At 39.2% G+C, this 22,854-nt stretch overlaps 2 protein-coding genes across 2 annotated transcripts in view; one reads left to right on the top strand and one right to left on the bottom strand.

Moving 5' to 3' along the window:
• RB1 (RB transcriptional corepressor 1) overlaps positions 1-22,854 on the bottom strand; it is an 89,735-nt gene that overhangs the window by 25,257 nt on the left and 41,624 nt on the right. The window lies entirely within an intron of this gene.
• On the top strand, positions 9,379-11,016 carry LPAR6 (lysophosphatidic acid receptor 6). Its single transcript, XM_053455540.1, has one exon. It carries the CDS (start codon positions 9,932-9,934, stop codon positions 10,967-10,969), a length of 1,038 nt encoding a protein of 345 aa, XP_053311515.1. The 5' UTR covers positions 9,379-9,931; the 3' UTR covers positions 10,970-11,016.

Below are 22,854 nucleotides of genomic sequence, written 5' to 3'. Positions count from 1 at the left end.
GGATGCGGGGGTGGGAAGAGATGATGGTAGAAGAGAGACAAAGGTCATGAGAGGAACGAAGAGGGTAGGGTTAGGGGTGTATTGGAAAGGAGAGTAGAGATATAAGGAGGTGCAGAGTTATTAAAGGCCCTCTAGGCCAGGGTCAGGAGTTTGAATTTGATTCTTAATTGTATGAGGAGCAAATGGAGCAACTGGCAGATATAATCGGCAGATGAGGAATGGTGACAGTCAAAGATTAGTCTAGCTGCAGTGTTGAGGATGGATTGGAGCGGTGAAAGGCGGGAGAGGGGGAGACCAGTTAGTAGGAATTGCAATAATCCAGGCGGGATGTCACAAGGGAGTGGATTAGTATTGTGATTGTTTCTTCTGTGAGGAATGGGTGGATTCAGATGTTTTTAGAGGGGTAGAAAAGATTGCTACAAAGAGAAACATATAATTTGATGGCAGATTTGAACTATATCACCCATTTCATCCTTGTCATAGATTCAGGTTAACCGTATTAACCACTTTACCACTTCTGATCGAAGGTGATTCCATTTACCTACCACCCACTGAGTAACAAAACACATAACTTGCATGCTTAGACACATCTAGTTCAAAAAAAGATGCACGGTTTCTGTATTTGATGAATGTGTTACAAATGACAGAGCACATTGACTCTGTAATCTGATTAAGGCATCTGACAGATACGTGGGTTATACCAGATTTAAAGATATGAATAAACGCAAACACATGAGGAGTTTGTTCATGCTTCCCATTATGTTTATTCTGTGTTGTCTTCACTTGCTATGACATCTCAATCCTCATGCATTTATCTTTTAATTTTCCACTGTATTATTTTCATGAACGTGGAGGTAGAGCACACGCTGAGACGACCGATAGAGCATATACTTAAGTACGAGCACATGCTAAATTAGCACCAAAATAACAAATACTCAATGAGGCTTAATCACTAAAGGATTACTTGAGTTACAAAATAAGACCATTTTATCATTTTAATTCCTCTCCCGGCTCCATCTACTGAATGTATGATTTTAGTCTATAGGAGCTGAACTGCTATTGAAAGTCAAACACACATATTCCATTGTAACACTGATGCTTTTCTTTCAGAAATGTGATTGGTGTACACTTTTGTGACTTCAATAGGGTTGCTACTGATCATGTATGAGAATCTTATATACGAACGGGGCTAACTGCCCTCCCATTGTGGACCTTGGGCCAGCTTGACCTCTTACCTGTGCCTGCTTTTTGGTACTTCATCTCTGGTATCAGATTGACCCTTGCTTTGACTATACTCCTGCTCGTTGACTACACTACCTGATATCAGTTCTTCAGTCATACCAGTCTTCTTCCAGATTCCAGCCTGGGTTCTGAGAGAATCTTTCTAGAACTACCTTTTCTGCCCTGCCATGTTCCTTTTACTACCTGATGTGTTCCCATAGCCTGCATTGAGGATGTTGACAAATAGAGTTTATGCAAAATGGATCACAATATGCATAAAAAAAAAATATAGAACCTCAGGGACTAGACAATTCCTCTAATTTTGTGGTGTATTTATGTTACATGTTATAAAAACCCTTTACCGTTTTTTTTTTTCTCCATGATGGAAAGAATAAGTCTATGTGCCCAAGAAATGAATGTGGTCCATCAGGAAATATTCTACTGTCTTAGCACATGGGTACCAGAGTATTATTGTGGCAGCTGGATTTAGCATTTTAAGCACTGAAATATTAAAATTGGATGGAATTCAATTAAATACATTTAAGAAGAAAATACAGCTGCCAGTAAGTTGGAGAGCAATGTACACAGATCATCTGCACATCACAGCAATACTTGATTAAAAGTACATAATAAAAAATCCACAGTAGACCTGAACGTATGCATTTGCGTAATCTCTGAATACAACAAATGTAAATATTGCCCATATTTTCCTTGGATGGGCTGCAGATACTTCATATGCTAGTAAGACGCAACCTGGAATAGGAATGGTGTAATGGCTTAACCCAGGCATGCTAAGGGCCGTAAAAAAACGAAAAGCTCTGCTTTATATCAACCCGATATGTTTGACATAGGCTTGGAAAAAAGTTAAACAAAAGTTCATTTGAATAGAAAATACATTCAATTCCATAAATTGACTGTTTCTTCTTATGTATTGCAGCATTCAAACCAAGAGGTGAATCCAAGCCACCATGATGATAGCTGGCGTGGAAATTGAAACCAAGGCAAAGAAAAAAAAAAAAGATGATAGCCCTCCGTCAACATGAATGCGTATTGCGAATGAATAGTAGCGTCCCTTCTGCAGGATCTAACACCTAAAAAAACCTTTAAATAAAGGTAGCCCCCGCCATGCTACTTTTATGTAGATTTTGCCATGGCTCAAACGCAACATGCATTCTATTCACTTAGTTAAGTAAATAAGCAGGAAATGCTGCACGCATATGCAGGAAAAACATGAGAGCGATATATATATATGTTGCAAGCAATTCATTGATTAATTGCGGATGAGAGATTTTACCAAGCATAACAAAAAAAAAATCCAAACATTTTCTGCTGTATCTGTACACATTACCAACTTTTATTTATTATGCATCAACATACGCCACCGTGTACAATTTAAATAAGATGTTGCTGAAACGTCCTTAAAAAAAATAAACGCTTTAAGCGCTAAAAAAAAAACACAAACATTTTTTTGGTCATGGTTTCAGAAATGTAGAACATTGTAGACGTGTGATGTACATGAGCGGTAAAGCTAAAGGTTATGCTTCCGAAAAAAAGCTAGCACTTGAAAAATGGAGAGAAAACGCAATTCTATAGCGGTTCAGCATTTAAGATAAGATGGCTGAACTGAAAGAAAAAAAAAAAAAAAAAAAAAGGTAATTTCTACCAACCCACCACCAATACTTATCTAGTGTTATATGCATATGAAAAGTCAAGAATGTAGCTATGTTGTTTATACTATTTTTGTTATGTTAACGGGTTGCCATGGCAATTGCCTAGTGTAATGCAAATTGTACATTCATTCTAATCCATTTGCTTATATAGTGCCTATTGACAACCAGAATGTGAATTCATCATGTGATCACACTGGTTTTTCAAGTATCACAATAACATCCTTCCAAAACACTGGTTTTGATATAAACGCCCGCAAAGCGGGTTCTAAAGCTTTAAAATCCAAATAGGACCAGTGATATGTAAATATCCGCACATCATGAACTACCAATTAGCAGCGACTGAGAATGATACCATTAGAATTATCAGAAAGCTTTATTGTGTATGCTTCCTGGAAATGATAATTTTCACAGTTGTGCTTCCTTATTGCAAGTAACCGTCATTTAACAAAAACAGAAAATGGAAAAATGCACAAGTCTACTAAAGATTAGCCAAGCATTTAGTGTTTTGCATACGATTTAGGCTTGAAAGTAATGCTTGTGCGCTACGCTGTTCAGTTTTAAAGAGAAAAGGGTGTACACCCCCCCCTTATCACCCACTATGTGTATGAGATATAGATATATATGCACACACCTATACATACATACACCTCTTGGTGGGGCGTCCTCTCTGTATTTCTATATATGTTTTCATTACTTTGATAAAAGGGCAGACTTTTGACCTCTTCTGGTAATCTTTTTATATAACACCTCATTATGCATTGAACACATACTGCTGTAAAAACCGGACAAAATATTTGGCTTTGAATTATTAAAAGGGACAGGCTGGAAAAAATCTGAAAATAAACCGGTTTGCTCTGGAAATAGAAATTCTGTTTAAAGTGGACGTGTGTTCTCGAGAAGAGATCGCATTTAAGCAGACCGCAGAAGACCCAGGTTTTGTGGGTAGCAGTGGTTTCCTTACTTTAGCACAGCGTATGTCTGTTGCTTTCCAATTTAAAACATTTCCACTTCACGTACAAAATATAACATGCCTTTTGAGACACTTCTCACAGAGCAAACTACTCCAAATTACAGGGCTGCATCCTGACAAAGTCGGGACGGTGCTTTCAATATCGTTAAACACGCCATGGCGAAAAACGGCTATTTTTAAACAAGAGAACAGCAGACCTTCACTTTTAAATAAAGCTGTACTTTGTGGTATTTGCTCAAACCCTGAATGGCCCTCATAATCAAGGCAGTATCAAGCTGTTATCTGGACACGTTATTTATACAGCTTGTTACACCAAAGGTGTGGCTAAGCTTCTACAAGATCTGGGGCTTGATGACGGAAATATTCCTCCTGGTTAAAACAGGTAACATTTCCTGAATGAATCAGTTGCAGCCAATACAGGTAAAGGTAGAAAAGGGCCCAGGCAGATGCTAACCACTCATTGGAAACACAAAATGTAACAGCAGATAACCATTTGGGCCCATCTAGGCTGCCATTTGTCACGACGAAAGATCTAAATCTGTCCTTAGATTCAAGGAAGACTGATGCCTATCCCATGCATGTTTCAATTCCCTCAGTGTATTAACCTCTACCACTTATGTCGAAAGGCCATTCCATTCATCTACCACCCTTTCAATAAAGTAAAACACATATAATCTACATTCGGCACCCATGTTATTTCCCTAGGTGTTGGCATGGACATTCTGGACACTATGGTAACTCTTCTTGAAGGAAAACCATGTACACATTCCAAATCCACTATGTAAACTTATCTTCGGTTACCTACTCAAGATGCCTTCAATTAAACATTTATATCTGCACATTCAAATAAGTTTGTATAATTTCCCCTATAAAGTATACATCTCTCTTTTCTTGTTTTGATTCGAGTTACTGAAACTTGACTGATCTCCCAAAACTACCTTGAATTCATCAATTGTTTGCTACAAGTCACTCAGTGGCACGTAGATATTATAAACTGAACAATTCTGTTGCGTGATACGGTGTTGCACTCCCAGCGTTTCTAACACGTGCCCAGAAGGTCAAATTCTCTGTAACGTTATATAAAAACTATTTCAAATACATAGTTTATTGAAGCATTAGAAAAGCACGCACTGCTAGGCTGTTGCCATGGAAAATAAAAAGTATTTAACTTTCTAATGTTTTTATATTTTTAAACTTAATCTTTTATCAGCTTTGGGGTCATCTTAAGATAATAATTAAAAAGTATAGCTCGACTCATGTTAGCTGTGAAGTTAAAATGTTAAGGAAGTGTGTGAGTTTGTTTGGGCGATGCTGGGGAAAAAAAAATCCAAAAACTCATATGGAAGTGAAAGTGGGAGGAAAATGCCATTTGTGTGCTCTGACCCCATTCAAATCAAACCAAGAAAACCATTTTCACACCAAGTATCCCCAATATCTATCTCCTAATGCTAGTAAAGTAGTCTATCCATAATCTCCCACCTCCCCCGGCATACAGCCTAAAGCTTTCTGTCGAGATAGAGAAAGCCTCAAAAGTTTATCAAGCAGACGACCGGGAACGATGACAGTTCCAAAAGATAACAAAGCAAGTATACAGTAGTTAAAAACCCTAATCTAAAAACTGCCGCTATTTTGAAAGAAACCCCTCTGCGCCGTTAAAAGTAAAGGATGATTGTAAAAAGATGTGATGGCACTTTTCCCTAAGAGACGAGAAGCAGCTTCTGTATTGGGCAATGACCCATGTTTTCTTTGGCTCGAAAGCCCTGGCTGAGAGTGTTGGAACACGCAGTCCACACCTTCGACTACAGGCTGTTTTCTCTCACCGGCAGATCGGATGATTACTATGAAGACTATGTGTGGGAGTATGGGCGAAACAGTCAGCGTAATCTCTGCTAGTCCCACTCAGTACCAGACCCATAAGTAAGTGTTCTTTCCCTTCACAATAAAAAAAAAAAAAGCCAAAGAGCTAAGAATGCAGAACATGATTCTTAGTAAAGCAGGAAACTTGTTTGCCGTCTCTTGTTTATAGCAACAGCGCTAAATTATAGACTAGCAGTTTACATTCATATCACAATTAGTTGCAGCTGTCACAGGAAAAAGTCAAAATAAGTAAAGCCCATAGGAAATTCCCTATAGAGAGACAGCTGAATCACTGATTACCACGGCTCATCACGTTTCCTAATTACTTTTATAAATTAACCCTTTGCATATAGAAGGCTAAAAAAAAATTGCCTTTAGCATTCACACCAAGTACCTGATAAAGACAGTTATCATTTGGCAAAAGGCTACAACACCTTATCTCTCCTTGTAAAACCGCACAACCTGCTATCCGACTTCCATTACAGTTAAGTTTAAGGTTATTTTACCGGATGGAAGCATCACCTTGCCGAGTGAAATGCACACTGAGTGACGTATTTGGGCCTGGGGTGGAGGTCCTGCTTCATGAGTGGATCATATTCACCACGGAGCGCTATCACAGGACTCAGCATAGGGGACAGCGACTAAAGATGTAAGTGGCGGGGGCACCGGGTCGCTGTTCTGGGTCAGACCAAGAAAAGACAAGCTTAAGGGAACTTGCCATCAACATTATTTAGCTTTTTCTCAGTCCCAACATGTCCATTTTTAATTAAAATATTGTGAATGGGCTTTGTGCATTTCATTTACATGCAGGAAAACTCCAAGATATATGAACTGTGAGCTTTCCGAATATTCTAAGCATTTAATTTCAGTTTTCCACTTCTCTAGTTAAGAAACTTTAGTTTTCTCAAATCATTTTTCTTACAGAGTTTGAAAGAGGTGAAACCATACAATGTGTCCATTCCTTAACCCACAAATCTCCAAATGTGCTACCCTGGATGTAAAACAGAGCTCCTAGCCTATATGTAACTGAAATTAATGAATAAGAAATACTGTGATATGTGGCTGATCATATGTGGTGAAGCAGTAGGCATTTCTCCAGTGATGACAATGGATACAAAAGTCAATAACTAACCATATGCATCAAGACGAGGAAGAATCATGTAAGGGGATTATACATATGACATCACAAGCTAAAGCTTTCTCCACCATGAGTCATGGGGAGAAAGAAACCATTAGACATCCAAACATATACTGAATCATTGTAATTCTGGCTGTAAATGCAGCGGGGTGTGTATTTTAAGATCTACTGATCTAATTAGCTGTATGTATGGATGAAAGTACATCTTACAACATCTTATTGAAGAAGAAAAAAAACACAGAAAATAATTCTCAGCAGGACAGGCGAAGGAATAATGGTATATTATGGAATGCTCAACACTCTCCAGAAGCATTAGATAACATATAGCAGTGTTTTTCCACAATATATATATTAACGTTAGGGAACTTCGCCTTGAAATTCCTTACGAATCATTGTATGCGCCACAGAATTAATACTATATAATATTCAGACACAATTAAGATAATGACAAACACCCGTGTTAACAGTTTTGCAATGTCTATAATGGAACATGATTACAGTATACGTGATCAAAGATCTTAAAGGCCTCCTTCTCCGCTTTAACTAAATAAGCCATTAGAGACATCATTTGTAGGACTTAAGTGTTCAGACTCTTCCTAGAAACAAAATATTAAACAAGTATAATTTTTGTCTCATTCAACTATATGACAAAAAAGCAGACCATGGGTTGGTGCCACAGAAACTGAAAGAGCTTCTTAAATGTTTCTGCAATGTTTTCGTGTGATAAATGCCGAATTAAAGGAGATTTATATTTATCTGGTTAACTCACCCCCATCCAGCTTCAGCACTGGCTCATGCCCCAATGCAATTAAGGTTCTCTTCTAAATGGAACAGCACCTTTAACTGTTCCAAACAGAATATAGGTTCACATATTTAAAGCCCTCGTTCCTAAGCCTGCATCAATGAAAAAAATGTTCCGATGTCTGGGTAGCCAAGACATTCATAAAGCATGCCGGTCACTGGGCTTTGGTGCACCTGTACGAAAAGCACACGCAAGAACAGCCATCTGCTATACAGCTGCATCTGTCCCTTTACATATATAAACTGATAATTTGAATGTTTAACTGTTTAAAGTGCAATGCAGCTTCATCAAAGAATGCATAACATACTTTAAGTTTTTGTCTTGTATAGCGCCATCATATACCATAGCCCTGCACAAAGGCCGTAATAAACATTCTTTACCTGCACGGGGAGGCACTGCAGTGGATCACCCTGCCCGTTGTGTGACTACTTCAAGCAATCAAAACCGGTGCAAAATATCAATCACTACCAGATAAGCGCTACCGTTGAAATCAATAGGAGTGCCTCTTGCGCATGGGTTTGGTGGGGGGGTTGTTTCGATAGACTGCTTGGGGCATGAGCCAGTGCTGAAGCTGGATGGGGGCGAGTGTGGAACATCAAACACCCCCACTGGCAAGTAGGAGACATGGGGGAGGTGAATGGGCGCAAATGTATGAGTGAAGTCCAATGTATTTCTCCATCCTTTGGGGTGGGGGGCATTAAAGAGGACACAGCTATCATATGCATTAAAGTGCATACGATGGCTTAAGTGTGTTTTTAACTCAGTTCCACAAAAGGGAAAATGCAAAAAAAACAAAACAAAAAAAAAAAACATGTCACGGCAAAGGCAAGCAGTGAAGTCCTTGATGTTAGTATTGGTTTACAAAGGCAGGTATAGTCCACTTTAAGCCATGTTTATACTGTCTGACAAACTAAACATGTCTGTCATGGTCATGATATTGCGTAATGTCCAAACATGCCTGAAGTTTTAAAGTACGTTTCTAAACCACAATGAATGGACGCACTAATTAAAGAAAAAAAAAAATAGTGTCCATCCCAGGGAAAGGATACAAAGACACGGCGCCAAAATAACAAAGATATTGTGGCACGTTTAATAAGTGAAGATGGATATTCATCAGCTTCTTTCTTTTTTTTTTTTTTTTTTTTTTCCCTCAGGAGTTTTCCAGATGAAATAAAAGAATCCTTTTGGACTGTACATGATTGCAACAGTAGTCAAAAAGCAGGAACGTTTCTTATTTGTTAGATGCTATGACCGTCTCAAAATGTTGGTTAACATTCCAAAATACACATACTCAATTTATACACAGTAGCCTAGAGAGGTAACTTTCATAATGGATTTCTGATATTAAGAAAGATATAAAGGTGGGAGCGCAGGGATGAACGCATTACATAACAATGGTCAAATACAATGCAGCTTGCTCTTTGTCCCAAAGAGTTAATTGAGCTTCCAACAGGGACAGGGCTGGTGCATTAGCAAACTTCTCAGGTATATTCCCTGCAGACGTTATCAGATTGGAGGCTCAGCGAGCAGACTGGGCTGAGTCTGTTCTTTTGTTTAAGGCCAACCTCTTCCTGTATGGCTGAAGTACATTTTTTGGTGTGAGCTTTCAGAGAAACGGGCTCTGCTCTCCACACCAGAAGGATCAATAATTCAGAGGGAGCCGTCTCAAGCGAGAGAGAGAGAGAGAGAGAGAGAGAGAGAGATCGAGAGCACACAAGCAACGCAAGGCTTTACACTCCTTGAGGCTTTTATACACTTCAGCAGAGGCTTTGCTGTAAAGAAGCTGTGTGCACCGACCAGGAGTATCTGGCTGTTAAACTTGTCGCACTCTCCATAGACTGAGAAAGCGTCTCTTTCGGATTTGCGCTGCTTGTTCCTCAGAAGGAAGGACTGATTCACATGGTTCTGCTGCTTCTCTAGCAGCTTGGATTAATATACAACGGTGACCACTTCACAGCGAGATACAAGAGTCTGAAGACGATACAGAAGCAAAAGCCTACATGGGACTAAAAGTTTGAAGCCACGTATCTACGAACACGCTGAAAAAAGCTTCTGGCTAAGAAAAGGATGAAAGGGGTCACTTCAAAGTGATGCACAGAGGCTGGATTGGAAATAGCGTTACTCTTTTGCACACCTCTGAACTACAGGGTGGGGTTATTGAAAGGCTGCGGAGAGCCACATGCATTCTCCAAAGGATTTCTGATTACAAGCTGGGCATCAAGTAAAGCACCAAGGAGGGGAGAAACTCTCTCCTACAATCCAGGACTGCTATTATGATGGTAAGCGAAAACAGCACAGACTGTTCAGTGGACGACAACTTTAAATACACCCTGTATGGGTGTATATTTAGCATGGTGTTTGTCCTTGGACTAATATCAAATTGCGTTGCTATGTACATTTTCATTTGCACCTTGAAGGTGCGGAACGAAACAACAACTTACATGATCAATCTGGCCATTTCCGACCTCCTGTTTGTGTTTACGTTGCCGTTTAGGATTTTCTACTTTGCTGCCAGACAGTGGCCCTTTGGAGATATATTGTGCAAGATATCGGTCACCCTTTTCTACACAAACATGTACGGCAGCATCCTGTTTTTGACTTGCATTAGCGTGGATCGATTTCTGGCCATTGTATATCCATTTCGGTCAAAAACTATCAGAACGAAGAAAAATGCAAAAATAGTGTGTTTGGTGGTATGGCTGACTGTGATAACAGGGAGTGCGCCGGCCAGCTTTTTCCGCTCAACCAACACGAACAATAAAATCAATAACACAGAGACCTGCTTTGAGAACTTCTCTGAAGACACCTGGAAAACCTACTTGTCCAAAATTGTGATTTTCATTGAAATTGTTGGATTCTTCATCCCCCTAATACTCAATGTTTTCTGTTCAACTATGGTTTTGAAGACTTTGAAAAAACCGGTGACCTTAAGCAGAAGCAAACTGAACAAAACCAAGGTGTTGAAGATGATCATTGTTCACCTGGCGATCTTTTGTTTCTGCTTTATTCCATATAACGTCAATTTGGTGCTATATTCTTTGATGAGGACCCAATCTTTTAGCAATTGTTCGGTTAAAACGGCAGTCAGAACGATGTACCCCATCACTTTATGCCTTGCGGTCTCAAACTGTTGCTTTGACCCAATAGTTTATTATTTCACATCGGAGACTATTCAGAATTCCATCAAAAAGAGAAACCGGCCCAACAGGAAAGACTCACGGTTCTCAGAAACCATTCCTTCAGACAATTTTATTCAGCATAACTTACAGACACTGAAAGCTAAAATATTTGAAAATGAATCTACAATATGATGTGTGGACTGCTTGGGTTTTCTTTTTAGGCACAAACTTTTATAAAAGGGGGGGAGGGTTAAAATGTGATTTTTTTTATGTTCTTCACTACTGCTTAGGAGAGCCAGTAATTTATAGGGAAAGGAGGTGAAAAAGTTTGTTGACACGCTGGGAAACACGTTTAAAGGTAAACGTTATACTAAAGTTCCTTGCACATTATACTATTAAGACAACCCTGAACATCTTTATAAATACAACAAGGTACCGGTGGCTAAAATGTTATCGGTTCCTTGCTGGATTGAAGTCATGTTAGAAAATGATGTCCTGGTGCTGCTGTGGTTTGTCCAGGATCTTGCACCCCCTCCTTTGTGTGGTAGAAAGGAAACATGTGTCTGATGGCCTCTCTGGCACTCATATGGCTTAACCCTTTGAGTAACACAGGAAAGTGTAATCTACTTCACTCCCCACCCCCACTCCCCCGGCACTCAAACAGTTGGACGGTATGGTCTTCCTTAAACATGTGATCCCTATGAAATGTATTTTCATGATAACATTTGCCTGTGTGTCCTAGGGTAATACTGGCTGGGCCAGGCCATCTTAAACTAAAAAACAAAGGTTGTTATCTCTTTCGAATGACAAAGGAAACAATTGCACAATTGTATCGAGAGGAAAAGGCACAGTACTCTTTGTTAAGAGGTGTGATTGTTTTAAAGTAATTGTAAAATCAAATAAAACAGAGGATCAGGAGGGGGCACTATTATACTTGGTGTAAAAAAAAAAAATCTATTCGGGACAGGCTTTGGAGAGTTAAATTCTCCCCACTTGGGTTCAGCAGTACTGCCTTAATTGTGTTTTTACTTTAAGAGTAAACTGGATATCCATTACTGGATATGGAGTCCTATCTGAAAATGAACAGTCTGTGCATCACAATAGCGCAGCTATATAACTGAAGCCCAGTGTTATTATGGGATATTTCAATTTGCTTAAGACCAAAACGCTGTGTACATGCATGAAATGCTCGTCTTTTCTTCACTTTCGATACGCACCAATCCGAAGGTTTATTTTTTTAGCATTCATATGTGCGTGAGTGCTGCTTAGAAAACATGTGTCTGTTAACTCCCTTATTGCCGGAGGGGTCCGCAAGACTTCGCAAAGAATGCTGCCAGCCACCTCTGCGACTAACGGAGTTAAACACATTCCACGTATCCTTCTTACAGAAGGCATGATAACTTGGTATATTACTGAATACAAAAAATAGTATTTTACTTTGCATATGCTTTATATGAACACTGTATAATTTTATTCATCGTGTAAGAAAGGATTCCACATGACTGCGTTTATGAATGTATTTAACCCACTGAGAGCCAGAAGTGTGTAACCCATTACTCATTTCTCCTCTGCTCAGTGTGTTAAACAACCTTTATAGAGTTGGCACTTTAGTTTTGATTTACGGTCAACTGCTTCTGTGTAATGAATTACTTTCTTCAATTAAAATATTGTCTGATAAAGGTTCTGCTATTGTGTTTTGAATGCAAAGTATATACACAAAAGCTGATTTTAGGATATTTTCAATGGATTGCCAATTCAAAATGTGTTTTTAGCCTTGAATGCCGACTGCTAAGGTAGGTGTACAGGGCCATAGTTTGTCAAGGGGTTAAACCTGGAAAAGGTTTACTCAATGGGGAAGTCTGCTCTGTTAAGACACGCAGAAGATGCATTATTGGTGTGTTCAAACACTCCTTTTCCTTAGGGCAAATGAGAAAAGAAGGTGATTGCATCTTGCTGTGATGTGCACATGCAGGTCACTGTCCGAGGGGTTTATTCAGCTGAATTCTCTCCCCTTTCCTCCCACCCACATGTTCGAGATAATCAGTTCAATACCCAGCTTCAGGAGAAGCTGCTGCATTTAAAACAAAACACACTGTGCTTGGGGGGCTAAAAGACAAAAGCGCGTACTGCCTTTCTTCATTGCCGCCTTTATAACCTACTAGATTCAAACATGACAAGAGCTTGGTTATCTTTCAAAAACAGGCACATTTTGTTTTTCAGCAAGAGAACTGGGGTTGTTTATAAAGAAATATGCATACTGGCTCAAACTGATAAGTGGTCTTATCGCCATGGCAACAAACAAAATGATCACAGTGATTGAACCATTTCATCGGCCTCTACAGATATATGATTGCTCTTCAAACTATATTCCTATACTACATAAGACATAATAGAAATGTGGCATGGATTTGCCAACGGTCTTGCACATCAATATAATGATTATTTATTGTTTTATCTAGCGCGCACGATGGGTAGACGGGACGTACCGTAGTATATAACATAATTTGACTTACAGAAACATAATAAAACAGCACATTTAACAATGTAATACTACACACACAAGTGGCTTAAATAGATCTCTACATATATACTGCTCTACAAGCAATTCGGAACGGCTTGTACAAATATTGTTTTAGGTAATGCATCATTGCTAAACTAGAAAAGTTTGTTATAGGTTTAAATTGCTGATATACGCATAGAAATAACTACCAACTATGATCAGCAAGAGACTCAACTAATTCTGTAGCAATAATTTCCGTACAGCACTGCCAGGCCGCTCTATGCTGCAATACAAAATTATAATTTGAAGCCGTCTCTTGCTGATTTGAAAATCTGTGTTCAGACAATTAAAGCATTAACCAACCCAATAAGTGTAATAAGAACGCTGAGTCCGTGCGGACCTCTACTAAGATAAAGCCACGAACTTGGTTTCCTCATTATAGTTTCAATTCTACTAGAGCTGAAACAACGAATCGATAAAATCGATAACGGAAATCGTTGTCGACGATTTCCGTTATCGATGAATCGAGTGATCGATTCGTCGTTGGAGCACTAGGCTCCTTTTACTTACCTCCGCCTGCGTTCCCCGGTTCTGCTCCACGCTCTGCAGTCTCCGCCTTCTTCATGCTACGTGACGACGGAGGTGACGCGCGTCTACTATCAAGTTTGAAGTGGAACAAGAGACTGGGTGCAGAGCAGAGTGGGGGTGGGGGGCATTGCAGGGTGTGAGACTGGGTGCAGGGCAGAGTGGGGGTGGGGGGGGCAGGGCAGGGTGTGAGACTGGGTGCAGGGCAGAGTGGGGGTGGGGATGCAGGGCAGAGTGGGGGTGGGGGCACAGTGCAAAGGGGTGGGGGCACAATGCAAGTTGTTTTTAACATCTAGTTCTTAAAATTATTTTAAATAAACGAAAAATTTGCATATTGTTTTTTTTATCCGATTAATCGATTAATCGAAAAAATAATCGGCCAACTAATCGATTATTAAAATAATCGTTAGTTGCAGCCCTAAATTCTACACAGCTTCATACCTAGAATGAATCATCACAGGTAAACATGATGCATAACGAGAGAGATCGGGGTCAAGCAATACATTTGCCATTTCCGTTATAGTTTTTTTTTCCCAGGCACTCCTGGTTTATACTGGCGTTAAAGGGATATTACAATTTTGACACATGAGGTGTAGGATTCTTTTTCACTATGATCCAAATAAATTAAAGCAAGTAATGCAGTTTATTAATAAACACCCACAACAAGTAAACTCTATCTTTGGCATGCAGTAGTTAGCGAACCTTTTAGGGTACACAATTTGATCTATACATTGCACTAGCTGCTCTGCTATTATGTCTGCAAAAGTAAACTTACAGCACACAGAATAACTTGAACTACTGGTAGGTGATGAGCAAATGATTGTGGGTAGGCCCACATACCAAGACGTACATCATATTTATAAATTATATACATACACACACACATAATAAAGAAGAAACTTAATTTTCCATATATATATCTTTTTTGCAAACTTGTCCTTTACAGTTTGATGCAACAAACAGATGTGAGGGCCTCATGTAAAAATCACATACTCTTCTCTCACCTGATATAAATATACACACACACATATATATATATATATATATATATATATATATATATATATATATATATATATATATATATATATATATATATATATAATTACACACACAGTTTATTTTCAGCTCAAAATTCTCAAAAAAGCATGGGGAAGGACTAATTACGAGCTCTGACACGTGGCCCAAAAGGCTGCTATTAACAGTTATGGGTGGTTGAATAAATCTAGCACCATTTTATTTTAAACAGACTTGTGGAACAGATGATGAAACCCCATACAAGGATTCACCTATTGTAAAACAAACATTCCTTTATGTAAGTCTTGTGGGGTGAAACGGTTTAGAAGCGGTAGAAGAAGACAGTTAACTTTACAGGATACAAGAAAAGTTATAATTCACTTAAGCAAAAAAAAATTTCTACGACCAATGACTTTCCCCACATACTTAAAGGGGTAGTCTCAATGAAAAAATATTTTGTCTGTGAGAATAAAATACTGTGCTGCATACAATAATGTTGGTTGCCACTGACAAAACGCTGATTTCATCTGGTTTTGTTCCAATAAACCTACTTGATATGCCATTGTCGTCTGTCATGTGAAGTGATGCTTTATGGCAATGGTAATGAAGTCTGTCCCTCCATAGACTTTCATTAGTCAGTGTCTGGCTGAGTGATTAAGTCTGAGTCATTCTTTTGTTTCCCTTAGGCAGTAAGATAAGGAATCAGAGAGATTGTCTAGCAGAAATTGTGTGAGGTCAGTTATAGCACATACAGATGGCGATTATGCAGCTGTCTGAAAACATTATGCAAAATCTAGTTGGTTAAAAAAAAAAAATTTGAAAATTTATTTTAGGATTTTAGGGTGAAGCTAGTAATAAGAAAGATCTAAAAAGAATTAAAACTATATTTAGTATATTTAGGTAGTTTTGTTCTTTACACAGTAGGTGCTTTTATTTCCACTAATCTGTTAATTATGGTAGAATAGTCTATTCCACAGTAGACCAACAATGACTAAGATGAGAAATCACAATCATTTGCACAACCCTGCATTTGCAGAGACCATCCAAACGCTTTTCTCCATCAAAAAACCAAGAGGGACCCCAAAGAAACAAAAACATTTTTGATTGAATTTTCATTCTCGCACACAGTCTCAGTGTCTTCCTACATTCTCAGCCAACAATATCTGCATCTTGTTAATTGAGCCGATACCAGGGACACGCTGACAAAGAAAGAAGAAGAGGAAATAGAAGAAGTAGAGCTGCGGGAAAGGAGACGGGGACAAATTTCATCAGAGGGGGCAGGAAACTAAATTTGTTGTCCGAAAAATGAAAAGTTTGTCTTAATCAAAGACAATTCATTAACACGTCTGTGGTGATACTCTTCGTCTGTTTAAAAGTGGAAGTTAAAATTAAAAAAAAAAAAAAAAAAATGTTCCCACGCAAATGTTGGGGGAATTTACGTAGTTTAGATTAACCATACCACAAGCTAGAAATAGACACTTGTAAGACTGTAGGGTTATGCGACTTACTGCATGTAATTTGCATGATTTCAGCTAGGAAATTATTACTTTATTAACCATATAAAATCTAACATTCTCACTTTTTAATAAAAAAAAAACCTTCTATAGGCCAAAAGTTACGCATCTGGCTTCTATGGGTTATGTAACTTCCAGCGGGAAGAATCCTGAACAGAAGACGAAGAAGCCGTAAATCACTAGCCACTGTCCAGACCTTCCCCGAGCCTCTGGGCTCTGCTACATGGTGTGATCACAAACATGTCAGAGCTCATTTCCTCGCACCTCGGCCATGTGTCCCCAGGCAGAATCACCCAGTCCACATTCTGCTCCCGAAGCCCAATGATAATTAAATGGTTCTTATTAAAGAATGTAACTATAAACTGAGCCCTTCATTGCTTACTGCAATCCAGCTGATATCAGACAATGGGAACAAAGTTGCTCATATATCATATAATGTTAGTTATCAATGCATTAAAAAAAAAAAAAAAAAACCACAAGCTATCCAGGAAGATACTGCCATCGGAAGCATGTGCGCCTTCTTATAAGGCATGGCCTTATGCCAGACTCACACGGTCCATTTAAGAACATTTGTTACAACACTTTAAAATAACCCAACAATCATGGACACTGAATTGTGACCGTTCACTTTTCCACATTTGAAACCAGTTGGATAAATTTCACATGTAATTTTGCCGTCACGGCTGATCTCACGCATCCAACGTTTCGAGCCTTTAATATAAAGCAAACACAGAAAGCTATAAAAAAAATGCTTGTTAAGCATTAGGACCCAAAAGTGAAGGCAGAGTTCAATTTCTCAGCTACCCATTGTAACACTGATGAGACATAATGAACTTGTTTCAGCTTGTGGGGAAAAAAGAAAACAGGAGCACCACACCTTCATGAGAGCAGTACCTGGTTCATTATGTACCAGAATCAAATTCTTCATTCAGAAACAACTGAGGGGTAGATTTCTTAAAATAGTGTTGACCACCACCCATAGTGCTACCCTGCAGCATGTTAGATGTACACATGAAAATTACTTAATAAGGTTTATACATCCTCCATAATCCAGTCTTTGGCCTTACACATGTAAAAATGTGTTCGGGGGAAAAAAATGCCCAACATGGCTAAACCTAGGGTGTAGCCGCAGAAAGTCAAACCGCTTATTGGAGCGCAATTAAAGCAGAACATCCCTTATCCCCACCATTAAAGAGATAGTTTAGTGCCCCGCCAAAGATGGTGGAGGACTAAACCTTGTTCTTTAACATGTGTTTTTTTGTTTCACACTTCACTCAAATGGTTTCACTTTATGTAATGGGGCCACATTAGATCCCCCTCGAATTCTGGCACACACCAGCACTGGAGCACTCTTGTGGCACATGCACATTTTAGATGCAATGCATATTTTGCAAGGCAAATAAATGGGATGAGCAAATTCAAAGGTAACATGACCACGCAGTTATCATATGTTACCAAAGGGCATATAACGGCTGGAGTGTACCTTTAAGGTTTTGTTGGTTATGCTTCTCAACCAACAAATGATTCTATGTTGCATTCACGTAAAGACCACCTTAAATTAAAAAACACACAAGAAAAGTTTGAAGGATCAAAAAAGGCAAAATAGCTTCTACAAACTTGTATGCACAATACTGATGGCCGTAGCTGGGAAAGCCTCCAGCCTTAAACACATACTGTTTTAATCTGACGTGGTCCGTCTCTTAGATACACTAAATAAACTGAGCAATGAATGTGCGTGTAGTTAGAACTTTATAGAATGTGCATAAACCTATAGAATGTTTAGTAGACCCAGATTGGTAACATTTAGTCTGGGGGATGTGTCCAGCCAAGTAGCCCAGTAATAAAGCAGCCGAATACATATCTAGCAAAGAACATGTTCCAAAAACATCCTGTAAGCACAAAAAGGTCTCCTTAGGTCATTTCGCCATATATATTGATGTCTATACATAGAATTAGGGCTGCAACTAACGATTATTTTAATAATCGATTAATCGGCCGATTATTTTTTCGATTAATCGATTAATCGGATAAAAAAAAACAATATGCAAATTTTTTGTTTATTTAAAAGAATTTAATGAACTGGATGTTAAAAAACAACTTAAAATTTACATTAACATTCTTATTTTGTTATGATGTAATAAAAAACAATATTTTCAAAGTACAAGAACCCAAACACAATATTTATGAAACAAAATAACCCCAAACATTCTGAAAAGAGGTGGACTATTACTGTTCAAGAAACTTTGCCCCAGCACTTTGCACTTTGCACCCAGCACTTTGCACCCAGCACTTTGCACCCAGCACTTTGCACCCAGCACTTTGCCCCAGCCCTGGCACTTTGCATCCAGCACTTTGCACCCAGCATTCAGCACTTTGCACCAGCACTTTGCACCCAGCCCTGGCACTTTGCACCCAGCACTTTGCACCCAGCCCTGGCACTTTGCACCCAGCACTGGCACTTTGCACCCAGCACTTTGCACTGTGCCCCTGCACCCAGTCTCTAACTCTGCCCTGCACCCAGCCCTGCCCCCACATTCTGCCCTGCCCCCACACTCACACTCTGCCCTGCACCCACTCTGCCCTGCACCCAGTCTCCCACTCTGCTCTGCACCCACACTCACACCCTGCATCCCCACCCCCACTCTGCCCTGCACCCAGTCTCCTGCCCTGCACCCCCCACCCCCACTCTGCCCTGCACCCCCACCCCCACTCTGCCCTGCACCCACACTCACGAACCGCTCTGTGCGAATGGAGCCACTCGCACAGAGCGAACCGCTCTGTGCGAATGGAGCCACTCGCACAGAGCGAACCGCTCTGTGCGAATGGAGCCACTCGCACAGAGCGAACCGCTCTGTGCGAATGGAGCCACTCGCACAGAGCGAACCGCTCTGTGCGAGTGGAGCCACTCGCACAGAGCGAACCGCTCTGTGCGAGTGGAGCCACTCGCACAGAGCGAACCGCTCTGTGCGAGTGGCTCCATTCGCACAGAGCGATTCGCTCTGTGCGAGTGGCTCTGTGCGATCTGTGCACATAGACATGAAGAATACTTACCTCCGGAACGCGTCACATCCGTCACGTAGCTAAAAGAAGGCGGAGACTGCAGAGCGTGTAGCAGAAGCGGGGAACGCTCGCGGAGGTAAGTAAAAGGAGCCGAGTGCTCCAACAACGAATTGATCACTCGATTAATCGATAACGGAAATCGTTATCGATGATTTCCGTTATCGATTATTATCGATTTTATCGATTCGTTGTTTCAGCTCTACATAGAATACCTTAAAAAAAAAAAAAAAAATCAGACAAGGCTTTAGGTAGTGACCAGCTTGGGGGTACCAAAGGTTAATAAATACAAAATATGAAGACTAAGGATGAGTCCAAACAAGTCAGGCATCAAATGGGAGAGTGAAAACATGGGTATAACAGAATTAAATAAACCATAGTAATCATTATATTAAAGAAATGAAACGGATTATAGAGAAGTAGAAAAGCTACCATGGCTTCAGAGTGATATGTTAGGAAAGATCTATTTTATTTAATAACAGCTGTGACCGGGTGTTAGCATGTTTGTTTGTGGATCTGTAGCAATGCTAACCTAAATGGACGACTGTTAGTAATCTAATTAAAGATCTGTTATTACGCAGTGACAAAAACGGTGCTAAAGTCACACGGAAAAGGATATGATGACCAAAGATGCATACAAAATTAAACCACTCCCTCTAGTTACGTAAAATTTAAAATGCAATGGCTTTTAGCATATTGAAATTTGAATGAAAACTAATACTAATAGATTATGATTGTTAATTATTCTAAATGGTATCAAAGATTGTTAGCTTTCAAAAAGGTCAGGCAGGCCAAGATCTATAGCTTTTAGCGATTTAAAAAGCTATAATAAAATCACAACACTGTACAACGAGCAGACAGGATACCAAGTACTGTATCAGCGCACAATTTGGGTTAACAGAAAGGGACCTGCTCCAATGAATTCATAATCTTCTCCTCTTCCACCCTTACAAAGGCTGCCTGAGCCAATTAACATCATGCAAAGCAATAATATATCCATTAAAAAGGTGCCAAAATGACTCTTTGTTACACCTGCACTGTTTGAATGCCCAAATACATGTTTGGTCATTGAATCCTTGAAGTGTCAATGTGGGCATTGCTAGAAACATTGACTGAAGGATAAGTAGAAGAGGCTGTCCAGTTCATGCTAGGATTAGAAGAGCAGGGCTCCATAGATCAGAGGGAGTGTTCCTCAGGCTTCCAAAAAAAATGCATTTGCAGCCAGTCCCTACTTGTCCTCAAAAAAAATAAATAAAAGCATCTACTAAAATACAAAAAAGTTTTCAGAATGTCCCTCTTTCAAATATACAGGGGGGGGGTCTGCAGAATCCTCCCCAGCTATTTGCCAAACATCCTCTCTGTGTGGAAAGATCTCAGCTTGATTTTGAGTGCTTTCATGCCACGGATAGTTTGATTCAAGCAAGTAAGCAAGCAAGCAATCAGACCATTGAGGAGTGGGGTAGCTGCAAAGCTGCTGCTTTTACCTCTGGTAAAAAAAAAATAATTCTATTTTTAAGACTGCATAATCAATATCCGATTTGTATTCTTCATTAGTGGGGGTCTCAGAGACAGCAAACTGCCTTTAAAGGCAATAAGAAAGGATCATACTTAAGACTTCCTGAATGTGGAGAAAGCATGCTCTACTGGAAAGAGTTCTGCTACAAAAATTACAGATGACTGCTGCAAGACAAGCCACAAGCCTATCTTGCATAATCGCAAAGACGCTTGTATGCAATCAATACTATAAATATATATTTTTTCCTCTCTCCGCTGGACACCATACACACACACACCTCTTATCATATACTCCCTCCCTTTTTATCACCTCTGAAACACAGGAAATGTGACTCAGTCATCATTCTGTTTATTTGTAGGTTTGGATTCTCATTCATTTATTAAGATATTTACTCTATTGTAACGTGTAAAAAACACTTCTCATGCATGCTTTTATCTTGAGAAAATGGTGTATGCCACAATAAAATTAAGTGAGGGCTGCCCTAGCCTTGTGGTAGGCAGCATGACCAGCCACCCAGCACAGGGCTTACCACTCAATCCCACTCTTTGCACATTCCCCAAGCAGACATCAGGCTTTCCCGTGAAACAGCGAGGATGTGGCATCATCTTGGTGCTCCCCAGATATGTTAAGAAGAAAACATGGGCAAATTATAAGGGCTATCATTGATCTCTCCAGCTGGCCAATTAAGACCTATCGTGGACTCAGGAGCCCTATTGCATAATAGAGGGTTGCTGCCAAACTCAGACCTGACCAGCATAGACAAAAACAAAACCCAAAAGTAACAATGTTCTCCTGAAAAGTACAGTACATGCTACCATATTAAGCAATATAACTATATCCTTTCTTTATGGGCAGATTAAATTCCAATACAGGCTTACAAATGAGTCAGACAAAACACATTGAACTCAATGTGCAAACTCCATATATAACACACATTTACATATAACACAATACACCCAAAAGGGTGGAGTGGGAGCAAATTTATTGTGTTGTTGTGCCTCACCCAGTTCATTTTAGCTTTTCTTCCCCGTCTCATTACATCAAAATTCTTGAAATAATAAGCAGCATTAAAATTATATTATATTATATTATATATATATATATAAATATATAAATAAATAATGTAATAGACATAGAATTGCCCTTTCAAGGAAAATACAATTTGCTAAAATGAAAGCATCATTTGATAGCTCATAGTCACGACCTGTCCCTGACCGAAGAGATTAATTCACATACATAATAAAAAAAAAAAGTCCGTCAACTAAAGGTGCTGTCCCACCTACTGAATTTAACACATTTATAACGAAACGCAGATTTTTTAGTACCGCTAATGCCCAAACCCTTCTTAGACATAATTCTGTATTCGTATGCAAACTTTTTATGTAATTAATTAAACCTTCAAAATGGTAAAATGACAGATCTACTGAAGGGTTAAACCACACCTTGAAGTTATTGCTGCTTGAATACAAAGCTATGAAAGTAATAAAGATAAGGACAAAATTGCATCACTTCTAACTGCCCCTTTTGTAAGTAATGCTTTCATGTTTTGACTAATATTAAGATAAACTGTTGGACATTTTGTAAAATCATAGTTAACAATGCTTTCTTTTTCTACTGTTTGGAAAAACAACTATTATACATATAATAGAGCAGAATACAATCAAATGATTTGAGCTTGTGTGTTCAGGCTTGCAAAAAGTTAATTACAAGCCAATTACTGACTGATTTAATGAGTGTGCCATTGTAAAAACCCTTTGTCCAGCTATGATGACATAACATACATTGTCAGCATCATTATAGTATTTTATTATCACAGTAAGAATACGACAAATATTTCCATGATGCGCCTTGTCATTATTGCTAGTATATTTTACATTGTTGCCACTTG

Source organism: Spea bombifrons, chromosome 2, assembly GCF_027358695.1.
Source record: "Spea bombifrons isolate aSpeBom1 chromosome 2, aSpeBom1.2.pri, whole genome shotgun sequence".
Lineage (NCBI taxonomy): Eukaryota > Metazoa > Chordata > Amphibia > Anura > Pelobatidae > Spea > Spea bombifrons.
This window is presented reverse-complemented; position numbering and strand designations above follow the sequence as displayed.